We start from the raw sequence: 17756 nt of genomic DNA on the forward strand, positions 1-17756 counted from the left end.
TCCATAGTTAGATGTACAGAAATAAATCAATGTATATATTATCTCAAATCAATCCACGACCCAGTGTCTACAAGTCTCAGACTCGATCACAACTCAAAGTATATATATTATTTTGGAATCAACCTTAACCCTGTATAGCTAACTCAAACATTACTGCATATAGAGTGTCTATGGTTGTTCCGAAATATATATATAGATGGGTCGATATGATATGTCAAAACATTGTATTGATGTCTATGGTATCTCAAGATTGCATAATATGTTAGAATACATGTATAATACAATATAAGTTAGCTAGGATATGATTAATATAGATTTGTTACCAATTTTCACGTAGCTACAACAAGCAAAATTATCCAATCTTGTTTTACCCATAACCTCTTCGTTTTAAATCCGTTTTAAGTGATTCAAGTTACAACGATAATCGTTACATATATGTCTCGTTTCGAAATCCTTAAGTTAGTAGTCTTGTTTTTACATATGTAGTTCATTGTTAATACACTTAATGATATGTTTACTTATCATTTATCATGTTTAACATAGTGTATCAATATATTAATATGATTCATATGTATTTAGTAAGACGTTGTTACAACGATAATCGTTATATATATCGTTTCGAGTTTCTTAATTCAATAAACTCATTTTTATGTATATCACTCATTGTTAATATACCTAGTGAGATACTTACTTATCATACTATCATTTTGACTATATAAATATATATATATATATATATATATATATATATATATATATATATATATCCATATGTATGTCATCATATAGTTTTTACAAGTTTTAACGTTCGTGAATCGCCGGTCAACTTGGGTGGTCAATTGTCTATATGAAACCTATTTCAATTAATCAAGTTTTAACAAGTTTGATTGCTTAACATGTTGGAAACACTTAATCATGTAAATATCAATTTCATTTAATATATATAAACATGGAAAAGTTCGGGTCACTACAGTTCTCATCTACTAGTGGTTTGGACTTAGGTGGCGGAGTTTCATCAAAAGTGACATCTAACGATTCTTCTTTGACATTAGTGTACTTGTTTAGAACCCTATAGGCTTTGATTTCTAATGAATATCCTAGGTATACTCCTTCATAGGATCTAGGTTCGAACTTTGTTAGGCATTACTTTTTGTTTAAGATGAAACATTTACATCCAAATACCCTAAGATGACTTACGGTGGGTTTCCTACCATTAAGAATTTCATAGGGTGTTTTATCCATTGAAGGCCTAATTAGAACTCTATTTTTAATAGAGGTAGAGGTTGTTACCGCTTCACACCATAAATTTTTGAGGGATTGATTGTTCATTTTACATTGTTCTACTCATTTCTTGAAGAGTTCGGTTTTTCAACAACCCCATTTGATTGTGGTGTGCGAGGAGCCGAGAAATTATGAGAAATTCCATGTAAATCACAAAAGACTCCAAATTGAGATCATTATCAAAAACTCTTCCATGATCCGTTCGTATGGTGACAATTGTACACCCAAGCAAATTTTGTATTTTTGTAGCAAAAATTACGAATCTCTCAAATGCCTCATTTTTGTGTTTTAGAAAAATTGTCCATGTATATCTAGAAAAATCATCAACGATTACCAAGGTGTAGAAATTCTCACCATAACTTTGAATGGATGATGAACCAAACTAATCCATATGTAGGAATTGTAGATATCTTTTGGTTGAAATGATGTTCTTAGGTTTATGACTAGCATGGACTTGTTTTGATACTTTACATGCATCACAAAATGACTTTCATATTTTAGCTTGGGTAAATCTCTAACCATTTCTTTAGAAGATATGTTGTGAATTATTTTCATATTAACATGCCCAAGTCTCCTATGCCACAAAGTAGTAGTGTCATGAATGGAGGTAAGATAAATATCTAAATGTTTAAAGTCATTTGGTTTACACGTGTAAAGACCTTTTTTTCTAATTCCATTTATAACATTTTTACCATCTTTGGTTATATGTGAAGATGATTTAGTGAATATCATGTTATAACCTTTATCACATATTTTACCAACACTTAGCAAATTAAAGCTTAGATTCCTAATATGCAACACATCTTCAAGAGTAATTTTAGAGTTAGTGATGTTACCTTTACCGAAGATTTTACCTCATACATCGCCACCAAAGATTACATCACCACCGTTATGTTCTTTGTACCTTGTGAAGAAGTCTTCGTTCCCCGTCATGTACGTTGTACATCCACTATCGATTATCCAATCTTCTTCTTGTACAACGCCATTTAGGCAAACCTATATTTGGTTGATTAATATCTTTGGTACCCAATGTTTATTGGGTCCATCTTGATTAGCATCAAAAACTCCTATTCTAACCCATCTTTTTACGACCTTAGCATTGTAGTTTCCTTTTGGTTGGGCCCTTGTTTCAACTATTTCTTTCCTAGGGTTTCTAGAGTGGTTAGTTCTACTTTCTAAGAAATTCTTCTTGAAATGTTTAATTTCTTCCTTTTGAAATAGTCTAGATTTTAAGGATGGACCTGCAGTCGACTTCACGGTCTTGCCGTGCTTCGACCGCACGTCCTCTGTGACATTTATCTTTCCTTGAGACTTAACAAACACTATAGGTTGTTGTTTTGATGCCTTAATTTTGAGAGAGCTTTCTTTAAAACCTAACTCATGTTTGTTATTGCTTGTCCGTTGTACACTTAAAATATCATCTAGCACTTTTCCACTTTTATTATATATTGAAATCTTGATTTTATTTTCAAGTAGTGTGACGATTTTGTTAAGCGTTTTATTTTCATGCTTTAGATCATCACAAGTAAGACATTCATGTGAGTTAGCTATTCTTTCCTTTAGCCTAGACACCTCTAACTTAAGTGAGTTATTTTCTTCTTTTAAGTTAGTATACTAGTGCTAACTCTACTACTAAGATCACAAAGCTTAATGAAATTATCAAAATTAAATTCAAGAGAGTTTGGAAGAACCTCATTGTCGATTTGTCCGACTAGGCAATCTTCATTATCTCTTTCCGAGCTTGGTGCTTCAATGGTCATGAGACATGTTTCCTTTCCTTCTTCTTGTGTCCCATTCTCTTCATCGTCCCATGCACCTCCAAGAAATGCCTTCTCATTCTTTCTTTGGGACATTCACTTATTAAATTATTTAGATCACGGCATCCAAAACATTTCCTTATGAACTTTTTCTTGGAATTAAAAGGTGCTTTCTTTTAGTCCATTGGAGTTCGGACATGATTTCCGGGTCTTTGGTAGAATTTCTTGAACGATCGAACAATAAATGTAAGTTTTTCATCGTCATTTAGGATATCATATTCATCCTCTTCGTATTCACCTTCTTCACTTGTTTTGGCCTTCAAAGCAATTGACTTATTCTTTTCTTTCTTGACTTTGTCCGCTTCTTCATCATTGTCTTGGATGACCTCGTGGACTTTAAGATTTCCAATGAGTTCATCAAGAGACAATTTTTCTAAATCCTTTGACTCATCTATTGCCGTCACTTTAGGTCTCCATTTTGGTGAGGGTAATGCTCTTAAAAATTTTCGAACATATTGCTTGTTCGTATAGATAGTGCCTAAAGCTTTCAAACTTGACAAAATATTTTTAAATCTTGATTAAGCAATATCAATTTTCGCATCATCCGATATAACAAATTGTTCATATTGAGCTACTAGTAGTTCAATTTTATTTTCAATGACTTGCACATTTCCTTAATGAGTAACTATTAAACTATCCCATATTTACTTTGCACTCTTAAGCATAAAGACCCTTTTATATTCTTTTCTAAGCAAAGCGTTAATATGACTAGTTTAGCTTAGTAGTTTTTTCCTACATCCGTTTTATTTTCTTTGGACCAATTCTCTTCGGGTACAATTATTCTAATGTTTCTATCCTCACTTAGTGTGAATGGAACATAATCGCCCTTAGTAATGATGTTCCAAACGTCTATATATTTAGCACGGACTTATGTTTCAAACCTTTGTTTTCAGTAGCAAAATCCTTCACTCTCAAATAATGGAGGTCTTTGCATAGAGGAACCTTCACTATAGCTCAAGTTCTCAAATTTTTGTTCCATGATCTTTAACTCAAAAGTTTGCAAAAATTAATTTTTATCTTAAAAATAAAAATTTTAGCAAAACGTTTAGAGCAACCGCTCAGATACCAATTGTAAATAACTAGAGGGGGTGAATAGTTAATTAGTACAATTTTTAAAACTTTTTTCTATTTAGAACTTGAGATTGCTATAGTGTGATTTGATTAGTTTGTTCACAAGTATAATAAATATAAAGATATGGGATAAGAGAACAAACACGGAGATTTATAGTGGTTCGGGAAGATGTTAACTAATCTTCCTTAATCCACTCCCCAATTCTAACGAATTGAGAGTTAGTTTCGCTATGATGCTCCAAAATCGGTAGAGTTTCCGGATACAACACTAGCTCATCGATAAGTCGCAACTTATGAACCCTTACGTCCCTTTGAAGAATTCAGAATCACCAAATGCTCTTACCACAAGATCCTAATGCTACCGCTAAGTGAAATCTCACATATCTTCTAGATCCCTTTAAGAAGATAGTTTACAAGTAAACTTTCAACTAAGTTTACAATCACTCTTGCTTGAATCACTCTAAATAGATTACAGTAATATTTGAATGATATCAGTAAATGTATGGAAATGTAAGTGTAAGAGGTGAGTCTTCAAGTACTCAAAGGTTTGGCTTTTATAGGCAAGATAAATTCAAACCCGGATAACTGCGGCTCACCTCACGATCGACCGTGGGTCGACCGTGCAGGTCTCTGACTTCTGAATTTTTAGCTGTTTGAGATCTTTAACTTTTTCATTTTCCCCTATTGGATGACTGCAATTAGATGCCAAAAACATCTGCAAAGACCTGCATTACCCCTTTTGTCTTGGATGTATTCTTTAAGATTGACCTTGGCTTAAAAGAGGAAAGTCACATTGTACTAGAGGTGTGTCATTAAATTCCCTTTAAGGCAAATGCGGAATTTTGATCCCATGACAACCACAAACTTACAAACTTCAAGTCACAAGTGTTTAAGCCTTTTATCAATATTTTGCAAGGATATGCACTCATTGATTACTTGCAACCTTCCAAATTAGACCAACTTGTATTTACATGAAGACTTTTGGGAGTTTACACTAAACTCTTATTAAGCATGTAATTAATGTTTAATGGTTTATCAAGTGGAGAGCATTTCTTTACATGAGACTTAATGACCATCTTAAGTGGTTCATTACTTTTAATTAGATTTAAAAATATACCCTTTGAAAAAAAACTTTTAGCCATATTTGTGTATTTAACATTAATCATAAGCTAAAAGTGTCATTAAGGCGCCATTAAGTGTGATTAACCAAGATTCGTGTTTTAGTGACCAAAACTCATTTGAATATGAAGGAGACAACTATTCTAAGCATGTTTAAATAAGTTTTGTAAATTATAGATGCCCCGAAGTAGTCAAACATTTTTCGATCAAAAATTCGGACAGGAGAAACTGCGGTCGACCCACGGCTGACCGTGGAGTCGACCGTGTACCTTGTTTCGTGGAACCAAGGTACAGGGCATCCACGATCAGACCTGCGGTCGACCGTGTACCTTGGTTTTGTGTATTGGTCGTTTGCTAGAGATTGTGTAGGCTTGTGAACTTGTGTTATTCTATACGTTGTTTAAGCACACAAGACTTGGTGTCATGATCAAAACAAAGTGGTTAACATTTAAATATTCTTATTGGATCACTAACCAACACACTTGATTCCCAATTTTTGATTGAACTCTTCAAAATCATTATTTATTGAATTACTGTACTCTTCCTTCCCAATTTCTTCCACACTTTTCGAAAGTGCCATTAATGATCGATTTGAAGAGTTGATTGTTCTTTTCTTCTTCGGGATTTTCCTTGTCATTTTCTTGAGATTTATGATTCGTGAAGAAGTCTTTTAATTGCATACCTTACTCCTTAAATGCTGATTATCTCTCTAGTCTTGCGTATTGATTGATCGATCAAATGCGGTTCTAATTTGGGATTTGTGAAAAAAGCTTTTTTTAATAAATGGCATCAAAGTTTCCTTTTTAATTAACTTGCCTAATTGATTTTTGTAGTCTTGTATTATTGTAGAAAAGAGAGTTGTTTTAAGATTTAGTTTCATATAAGTAGCAGATCTATATAATATTTTGTTATGAGTGGTTGTGATCTGATCGTGGTAACCTCCAGCCAGTAACAAATATTTATGTTGTATGGCCCAAATCATGGTAACCTTCGGCCAAATACTGATCTTTATAATATTTTGATTTGGTTAAGTATTGATATTTTTAGGTGCTAATACTTAGATTTTATGATTTTTGATAAAGATAGAAGATGTAGATGAAGGGTAATAAAATGATGAAAATACCCTCAAGTGCGTCAAACATGAGTTCACTTAACGGCCAAAAACTTACATAAATTAATGACAGGGTTATTCATATTGAAATTTGACAAATGAGGGTCAACAACGTCAAAAACAATACAAAAAGGTTACCTATGTCGTTTGATACAAAAATGAAGGATTAACTGTGCAATTTTATCTATTATTTTAAACGATACATTGAATTAATATAAATATAAATATTGATAATATATATATATATATATATATATATATATATATATATATATATATATATATATATATATATATATATATATATATATATATGTATATATATATATATATATATATGTATATATATATATATATATAAATGGTCATATATTGAAAACCATTTACTATATATATATATATATATATATATATATATATATATATATATATATATATATATATATATATATATATATATATATATGGTCATATATTGAAAACCATTTACAATGTGTTTTTCTTTAATAAAAAGTATAAAATAGATATTTCTTTATTAACATAGTAATATTATCTATGAATGATATTTAATATAATATAAAATTAATTTACAGTTTGCGCATATATTTGGAAAATTACGTTAATATGATAATTGTAGAATATTATATAAACGCAAGGGCTCATGTTGGTCAATTGAAATTAAAAATGATTATTTGATAATCCTTATAAATATTTAGATGTATGTCTGCTATGCTTCGTTTGAGATTTTGATATAATGGAATTGGTTTGTTTTAAAAAGCATATACCACTAGAGATGTACATAAATATTATTCTTTATGATCGGTTTTAAAACAACTTATTGAGGGCTCATGTTTGATGTTTTATCGATTATTTGTCAATTAACGTTAAAATGATTTCAACGGACGAGCTCATAATTTATGCGTAAGTACTCATACCTAATGTTTTCGATACAAACCTTATCAATAATAAATCATTTTTTTATTCTAATTATACTCTGCATTTGATAAGTACCAATATTAACGTTGTCGACTAATAATTTATACAAATCACATATAACACACGAGTTGATAAAACTAGTATATATACATTATATAAAACGCGTGTCATTATAGTGACGTATCAACTCCTCCTTTATTCTTGTCACGTGTCATTTTATCATTCTTCCCATCTATTTAATTGATTTTCTCAAATAAGAAATGTATTCATAATCTAAATAAAATACAATTACTTTAAATATTACATTAAATATATAAAATAATATAAATAAAAAATGAAAGTAACAGGAGTAGTAGAACTTCACTTTTGACGTTAACAAAAATATATAATAAAATTAATAAATTAAATTAAATTAATAAATTAAATAATATAAAAATATAATGGTTAATATTGTTTAATCATATTTTAAGTACAATACAATTACTTAAATATTAAATCTAACAATATTATTATCGGCTATTAGCAGGTATACATATAAAAAATAGTAAACAGGATCTGCATCCTAAGACATAAGATTATATTTGAGCATAAATTATACTCCACAACACAAATGTGTGTGAAATGTACGGAAAGTAAATGAATAAACTTTAAATAAGACTAAGTATATAACTTAATTCAAATAAACAATCAAATATCTATACTAAATAAAAAAAATAACATTTAAATAAATTTAAAGTATATCAAACTTTTTGACATTTGCGACACGTATTTTAACGGACGGGCTCATAAATGTATCACTATATGTTCAAGAAACTTTGCGACATTGAATGGGAACAACTGATTATTGTATTGTAATTGTATTCGGTACTAATGTTTACGATATTAACGTTTTCAATAACTCATACTTATGTTATCATACATTACATAAAGTGTGTAATACTAATGTTATCGTATACAATGCTTTCGATAATAATGCTTTCGATACAAATGTTATCGGTGATAAACAATTTATTATTATAATTGTATTATACATTTATTGAGTATTAATACAAACGTTATCGTAATCAGATTTATATAAATGCCGTACAATGCACGGCTCATAAAACCAATACATATACAATACAAAAATTACTTCAAAATCACACATCTTACAATCAAACAGTAGATGCACAATAACACAAAAACACGTGTCATGTTTTTTGTAATGTCAAGTGTAATGAGATATACAAACGCTAAATAAAAATCGCCCAAATAAAAGCGAGAAAAATCAAAAATGTTATGCATATCAATTTAATATAATAAAAAAAAATATATTTTTTACTCAATAACACAAACACGAAACAAATAGATAAGATTTCTTTTTTAACAAATCAATAATAAGTTAATAAATCCAAATCTTGTTGGTTAACTTATTAATAATATTTCAACCGAAAGGGTCCAAATCTTTATTATAATTTTCCGCTTCTTCATCACCACCCAAAAAACCTTGATTCAACAACATGCTTATAGTATCACCCTCTATTTCTCCTAAACCAGAAAAGAAATCATTGGTAGCACCATCATCATGTCCCGGTAACTCGGGCCGATATCCTTGTGGAAAATTTGCATCTAAAACTTGTAATTCATCTTTCACTTGAACTTGTAGTTGTTCTACTACTAGTGTTGACCCTTGATTATCTTCTGTGGTGGTTTCTTGTTGTGTTTGTGGTTCGTTTTTTGTTGGTTGCGGCGTTCGGGTTGACCCTGCTAGAGCGTTTCTTTGAGTGGGCCATGGATGGTTGTGTTCAGATGTGTAGGTGATAACTAACATGTTAGGATCCGTTTTACTTCTTTCCACTTGTTTTCTTGCTGAGCAGCCCTTTGAACTGCTGCATCTATAATACCCTCTGAAAATTATGATGATACTGATTATTGAATACTGTTATTAGAGGAAATCAAATGGTTTAAATATATTAGATTGCATTAAGTTCGTTACAAATTAGAGAAGTCTATAACTAAATATTTGGTAGCTAGGGATTGATTTTGTTGTTGAGCTGCTTTCTTTTCCTTTTGAAATGGATATACAATTGACATTCGTGGAGTAATTGTTTTTTGGTTATAACTAGTTTTTTAACACACACTCGCTTCGCACCGGGTTCGGTTTCCAATGTATTTCATTGCATTTATTTTGCAAAATTATTTCGTGGCTAACGATGATCTCGTTGATGCGCAACTCTAGTCGAACGAACAGTTATAACCCATCAAAGATTTAGATGTTACCTTAAATTAACAATATATGTGTATTTTCTCGTTTCGCTATGGAGTTGTTAACTTTTTAAAATTTAACGCAATTAATTCATTAGCTTATATTAACACTCCGTATAATTTATGAATGGAATATTTACTGAGTAATATCAAAAAAATTACTAAATAGTTTTTAAAAAAAATAATAAGATTCATATGTATATGTTGTTAATATATAGATGAAAATAGTTACGGAGCCCGTGAGGAAAAAATTAACGTGTATGAAAGGTGGACTCAAATATTTAGCTTTTTTTTAAAAGCGTCCGTTTTGCGTATAGTTAGTGACATTGTGTTCGTAAAATTTTTTCGAGCTTAAAGATGTTGTCGGAAAAATTTAACTCGTTGCGGGCAAGAAGATATGACCCGTTGAATATCTGAGTGGAGTTTATTTAAAAAAATTTTATGAAAATTTTGATTTGACACTTTACTCCCTGTTTGGGGGGTCGATTTTAATTTTTGAACAAAGTGTGGGTACCTTTTTGGAAAAAAAAGTGAAATAACGAAAATGCCGTTGGTATTGTTCATAACTTTTGTCTAATAGATAATATAAAATTTCTAAAGTTCAATATTCACTTGGACTATATCTTTTTAAATATAAGGTATAATATACTACCTAAATTATTGAATATAATGGAGTTACAATAATATTCCTAATTTACAATATACCGGCACGAATGAACAGTACCGCTACAGTAACTTTTTTACAAACTTCGTTTGCTACAGTACTGCTACAGTACTTTTTTTTAAAAAATTTTTTTTTTTACAAACTTCGTGTAGTAGGTTCAAATTTTCTGGCCCAACGAAGTGGGCCAACGGCCACTTCCTAGTTCCTAATAAGTATATTAGTCCAACAAGAAGAATGAACAGTAGCATAACATTTTTTCTTATATATATATTTTTTTATCATTTATTTTTCTTTTGTATTTTTTTTCTCAACAAGAATGAACAGTAACATGATGTTTTTTCTTTTAGTGTTATTTTCATTTTCATTTTTTTAACTTTTTTCCTTTTTTCTAAATAAATGTTCTTATGCGGTTCAACATAGTGGCATGCCGGGCCTCCGTCTAATTGAAATAATAGTTGAGGACGATTGTAATAGTAACCAAATTTTAAATATTTAGAATATATAAATAATGTCCTTAATTCGTATTCTCAAAGTCAAGATTTAGAATGATAATGAACCGAATGTCGAGCAAGTGATGTCGTATATATACCATTTAGTTTTTGTTCATCTATATTCATATTCATATTTATTAAATTTCAGCTTATTCATTTATATTCATAACCAAATATAATAGATTAAGCGGTTTAATGAATATCCACTGAATATTTAAAAAATATTTTAATATTAACTACTATGTAATTAAACAAAAAGTTATTATAACTAAAATACATGTAATGTGACATAATTTAAACATCTATATACAAGAACTGTACTTTTTTTTTTTTTAAGATATAACACAATTTGTTATATTTACTATTAAATATAGACTATGAAAAATAAAATGTATAATTTGTATAGTCGATATATGTGTTTTATGTAATTATGTAATTATGTAATATAATATAGTTAATTTATTATATTATTACAAGTAAAATGTATGCGTATTTATATGGTTGGAAGAAAAATGTATGTGTATTGGTAAATGTAATCATCAAGAAGGACGCACTTTTTTGGGTGAATGTGGGGGGAAGTAAACTTTTTTTCAAAAATTAAGATCACATAAAAATATGAATATTTATAAAGGATCATTTTGTGATGAATTTTATTATGTTGGCTGGAAAATGCCCAAAGAAATAAATAATAACATGCATCATGATTAATGTTTTAATTAGAGTTTTTTTCCATCATTTGTTTTTCATCTTATGTGAAGTTTTTAAAAAAAAAAAAAATTAGTCCGATTTAGAGTTTATAGTTTAGTATTTTGGGTTTAGTCCCTAAACCCAAAATCCTAAACCCTAAACCCCAAACGCTAAACCTTAAACTCCAAACCGTTCGTGTTAAAAATTCAATCTAAACCATAATTTTTAAACCCTAATTTCTAAATCCTAATTTATGAACCCTAATTTCTAAACCTTAATTTCTAACCCCTTAAAAAAACTTTAATTTAAACATTTAATATGATATATGATACATGTTATCATTTATTTCTTAGAGCGTTTTCCCGCCAAAATAATAACATTTATCACAAAGTGTCTTTTTAAATGTTTATATTTTCATGTGATCTTAATGTTTGAAAAAAAGAATTTTAAAAAAGGAAAAAAATTACTCCCCCCCCCCAAAAAAGGGTTTTCCTCTTGATTAAAACACCACACACACACACACACACACACATATATATATATCTATATATATATGTATATATATATATATATATTGATAAAGTTATTTGTAAAATTTTTAAAATTCAAACATAATATAAGCAGGGGTGGAGACAATGGGGGACTGAGGGGTCCTCAGCCTCCCCCAACGTCCAATCAAGACCCGAGTTTCAATTGTATTATTTTGTCTAAATAATTGTAAGTCTCCCTCAAAGTCGAAGTCTTACTAATAATATTATGTTCTAAATATTTAAATTAAAAGACCCAACTTTCCAAGTCTCATATAAGCCACTATCATTTGTAAATCCTGACGTCGGCTCTGAATATAAATAAAATTGCTTGGCAAAATTTCTTTTAATGGGGGAGGCAATCTATGTGTAGATTGAGCCCAATCTATGTGCAGATTGAACTTAATAATGTGCAGATTGAACTCAAACTGTGGTTCAGTGAGTCCTCTCACACATTTAGTTCTCTGTAGATCCTTTCACTATATATATATATATATATATATATATATATATATATATATATATATATATATATATATATATATATGATCATAATCAAGAGGGAATCACTTTTTTGGCGGGAAGTAGGGATGGAAGCAAATTTTTTTCGTTTTTTTCAAAATTTGTTTTTTCAGGCATCAAGTTTAGGTGAAAATATGAACATTAAAAAAAGACAATTTGTGATGAATGTTATTATTTTGGCGGTAAAATGCTCGAACAAAAAAATGAAAACATTCAATGCATTGAATGTTTTGATTCTGAGTTTATTTGCATCGTTTTGTTTTCATCTTGTATGAGGTGTTTTTTTTCAAAATTTAGCCCGGTTTAGAGTTCATATTTCTTAATGACTTTTTATATTATTACTTAATTCATTAATTGAAATATCAAAACGGAGTATAATATTACAGGTTATATAAAATATTCACCGAATTAACAATTAATTATTGTACCTCGCTTGTTATGTCACCCAATGAAAAGCCTAACACATGCTAAAAAAAATGTAGTTGTTGAGCTACAACTAAAAAAATTATCATTTAAAATACAAATGATTATAAATAATTACTCAGTATCAGGCTAACGATAAAACTATTATCGTGACTGATAATTCATTTAAACTATATACTAATATTTTAATTGAATGTACCATACAATAATAGTATATGGAGTATATATATAGTTTTGATGGTTTTGAGTGTGGCTTCCTACTCTCCGTAACCTGGGTTTGATTCTTTTCCTAACAATAGTTGGAGTTGTTTACTTTGATTTTGTATTAATTACTGTTTTCATATGCATATATATATATATATATATATATATATATATATATATATATATATATATATATATATATATATATATATATATATATATATATATATATATATATATATATATATATATATATTGAAAAAAAAGGTGTCTAACACACAATTTTTCAGATTAAATTAACAGATTTAAGTGACAAAAACTTTATTTAGAGAATTAAAAGTCGTACAATAAATAGATAATTAAGTGAAAAGTAAACAATTCCTTAGTATCAGTTAAAAACATCAAAATAATCTTTTTTAGCTGAAAATGTATACTCGAAATAAAAAGAAAAATTACTTGGGTGGTCCATATACGATATCCCAAATTTTACGCGGAGTCCCTGTGTTTTTTTTTTTATTTGGGTGGTCCATGTGTTTTACCAATGTTATGTGGATAGTCTCCTTGTTAAACGTCTATCCAAGTCAGACGTTAACTTCTAACATGTGGCAAGCACATGAAAGTACTATTGTCATTTTTCCTCAAAAAATTATTTGGGTGGTCCCTGTGTTTGACCCTAAACTTTACGCGGAGTCCCTATATTTTTTAGGACATGCGTGGTTAGTGTGATTTACCAATGTAACGTGGATGGTCCATGACGCTAAAAAAAAGTTAAAAAGTCTATTAAGTACCTAAAAGTGGCACGGATCTAATGATCCTAGCTCTTCGGTACATCTTAGAGTGACCACTATAGTTTTCGATGTTTATTTTGAACTCTTCGGCCTCTATACGACTCCGAAAGGCATAAAACTGAGAGTGTGACGACCCGAAAATTTTCGACCAAATTTAAACTTAATTTTTATATGTTTCCGACACGATAAGCAAAGTCTGTAATGTTGACATCTTAAAAACTTTGAACTGTGTTTAATATATTCATTTGACCTTCGACTAGTTTCGACGATTCACGAATAACTATTTGTAAATAGATACATATATATTTAAAAAAGTATATATATATATATATATATAAATATATATATATATATATATATATATATATATATATATATATATATATATATTAATATAATTTGAAATATTATATTATGTAGTTATTAGAATTAAGATTGTAAAATAAAATGATATAAGTAATAATAAAATTTATTATTAAAATAAATATATATAAAGTATATTAAAAATATATATTTGGTTTCGAAATCATTCTGTAAACGATAGTAGCACTCGTTCATCATTCGATGGTTAATTAAGAAAGTTAAATTCAAACTTATGTAATTTTAAAATAAACGGTGATCTGAAAATGAGTTCTATAAATTATAGAGTTATTAAAAATGTATTTAGGAGCAGTTTGTTAAATTTTAACACTTTTTATATTTTACCTATAAATGAGAGAGACAGTTGATGTAAATTTTATTTAATAAATTAATGATCGAATTTTATACCATAATGACCAAAATAAATAAATATAATTAAAATAAAAAAATTGGGATTTTTTCTGAAAAACTTTTATCCGCCACTGATTATCAACGGAGTACGAAATTCACTGTGTTTATTAAAGAATCCAAATGTGTCGGTAGATGAAGTTAAGATTCATGGCTGCTATACTGTACTTAAATGGAAATATGTGTGATTGCTTTATAGATATTTCTTCAATCAATGTTTTTTTCTGTTTTCAATCACAATCACTTTCCTCTATCTCTGTATATATAATATATACATTTACCACATGCATAAGAAATGCATACAACTACCTATCTATTTCTTTCTCGCATTATAACTATCTACCTATCTAATTCTCTTCTTTCTTGCTTATTAACCTAAGTCACCACTTCACTATGAAAACCACCATCATCAAAACCCACTTCTTTCTCTATATATATTTATACACCCGTATCACCATCACGTTCAACCACCTTCGATCATCATTACACCTTACCACTCGACCATCACGAATTTATGTTTTATTTCCTGTCTGATCGAACCCATGTCAAACACCCATCAAACATGATTTTGTTTCTTCTTCGCACAGATCATGAAGGCCAACACCACTTGTCATCTTTCTAATACAATTTCGATTCATCAAGCTCACCTTCACCCCTTCCTCAGTTCATAAACACCACGAACCACCATCAACCTATTAATGCTACTATATACACGTTTTCTGTTTCCTTTTTCGTGACACAACTAAACCCACACTAATCATTTCACTATTGCTACTTGTTGTTAGCTACAACCATCGAACCCACTACAACCACACACCACCTTCTTCATCACCACTTCCATCACCCTACCACCACTTAAAACTCGCCACCATCACCCACGGATTTCTGTAGCTGCAGTTCTCCTACTTCCATTATGTTTCTGTTTCAAGGACCGACACCATATTCGAAAACCCACGTGCTATTCGAGACAAGCTACTACACGATGATATATTTTACAACTGCAATTGTCTTCGCTGCTATGGATACTTTGTGATATGTGATAAAGCTAAAAGATGATATATAGATAATAAATACCGCGAGATATCTCCTTGTCCCCTTTCTGCTCTGAATGTTATCATTAAAAGGTTGATGGTTGGCGACATATGCAAGTGGGTAGGGAATCACCTTTTGCAATTCAATATACACATTTGGTAGAATAATGGGATAGAGATGCAGATATGATAGTAAACTCATGGTACACGACAACTTTTCAACCTTTTTTTTATAGTAGTGGGATCACTATAGCATGCTTAGGATTAATTAATCTGCAAATGGAGACCCTTGTTATATTTTATTTTCATTAACCGATTGCTGTACGTGTGGGTACCTGATTACCGAAACCCAATCCTTATTCTCTTGGGCCGTAACCCTGTGAACTATTTATCGGACTGTTGTGTTTTAATATTGGACCGTGATTGTTGGGCCGCAGTAAAACTGGGACGGAATATAGTGATAGTTAGTGTACATATTCCTGCTATTTACTCTTGCTGATAACGAGCTCTTATAACCGCAAGCATTGACGATAAAATTTTGATAACATAATAATTCAAGAAAATGATGATGATTAATTCGATTATGAATGATATAGATTAAGGTTATGATAGATGAAAAAGGATGATGGCAGGGATATTGTTGTGATTGATAAAATGATGAAGACGATAATTATGTGATTAGTGAATAAGATGGGGTTTTAGTTGTAAATCATTTTTAGTCGATTGAATGTTTGAAGAGGAAGAAGATCACGGTTAAAAGGGTTAAATAAAAATAAGTACCAGTTAATTCAAGAAAAACAGTAGACAGATCCATGGTTAAGGATGTTATCGGGACGTCGCGGGTTCAAACCCGGACTTGGGCATTTTTTTTTGGGCTACTTCTTTGAGGTAGTATTACTATTACCATTACCATTATTATTATTATTATTATTATTATTATTATTATTATTATTATTATTATTATTATTATTATTATAATTATTATTATTATTATTATTATTATTATTATTATTATTATTATTAGTATCATTTTTTATTGAAGACTATCATTTTTGTTAAAATTATCATTTTTATTATTATTATCATTATTAGAAAAGTTATCACTTTTATCAAAATTATTATTATTATTATTATTATTATTATTATTACTATCATTATTAATATTTTTATATTATCAATATTATTATCAAAATAACTATTATTATTATTATTGTAAAATAAAAGAACATTTTATTTATTATTATCAATATTATTTTATCAAATAACTATTAGTTATATAAAACAATATTTACTATATATAACATAACTATATTAATATTTTATAATAGATATTATTAAATATAATTAGTTAGGTTATTATGGAAAACACATAATTAAAATAACGATTAAATCACTAATAATATATAAATTCGTTCGATTACAATTATATGTGTTAATATATATGAATGATATAGGTTCGTGAATCCGAGGTCAACCCTACACTTGTTCAATGCCGTCATATGTATTTTTACTACAGAATACAGTATTGTGAGTTTCATTTGCTCCATTTTTAAATGCTTTTGCAATATATATTTTTGAAACTGAGAATACATGCACTTTTATAAATGTTTTACGAAATAGACACAAGTAATCGAAACTACATTATATGGTTGAATGGATCAAAGCCGAATATGCTCCTTTTAGCCTGGTAATCTAAGAATTAGGGAACTGGCCCCTAATTGACGCGAATCCTAAAGATAGATCTATTGGGCCTAACAAACCCCATCCGTTGTTGCGGACGCTTTAGTACTTCGAAATTTATCATGTCTGAAGGGAGTCCCGGAATGATGGGGATATTCTATATGCATCTTGTAAATGTCGATTATCGGGTGTTCAATCCATATGAATGATTTTTATCTCTATGTATTGGATGTTTATTGGAAATGAAAATCTTGTGGTCAATTAAAATGATGGAAATGAATGATTACGATAAACTAATGAACTCACTAACCTTTTGGTTGACACTTTAAAGCATATTTATTCTCAGGTATTAAAGAAATCTTTCGCTGTGCATTTGCTCATTTTAGAGATAT

The 17756-nt window shown here is 29.3% G+C and overlaps 1 protein-coding gene across 1 annotated transcript in view; it reads right to left on the reverse strand.

Annotated features, from left to right (window-relative positions):
• Nucleotides 1–8678: 8678 nt before the first annotated feature.
• The window catches only part of LOC139851676 (probable WRKY transcription factor 14), a 29922-nt gene continuing 20844 nt past the window's right edge, over nt 8679–17756 (reverse strand). The window contains exon 3 of the mRNA XM_071840776.1: nt 8679–9221. Within this exon, the coding sequence (XP_071696877.1) occupies nt 8759–9221 (463 nt within the window). The 3' untranslated portion in view covers nt 8679–8758. The remainder of the gene's footprint in view (nt 9222–17756) is intronic.

This window comes from Rutidosis leptorrhynchoides, chromosome 6 (assembly GCF_046630445.1).
Source record: "Rutidosis leptorrhynchoides isolate AG116_Rl617_1_P2 chromosome 6, CSIRO_AGI_Rlap_v1, whole genome shotgun sequence".
In the NCBI taxonomy this organism is placed as follows: domain Eukaryota; kingdom Viridiplantae; phylum Streptophyta; class Magnoliopsida; order Asterales; family Asteraceae; genus Rutidosis; species Rutidosis leptorrhynchoides.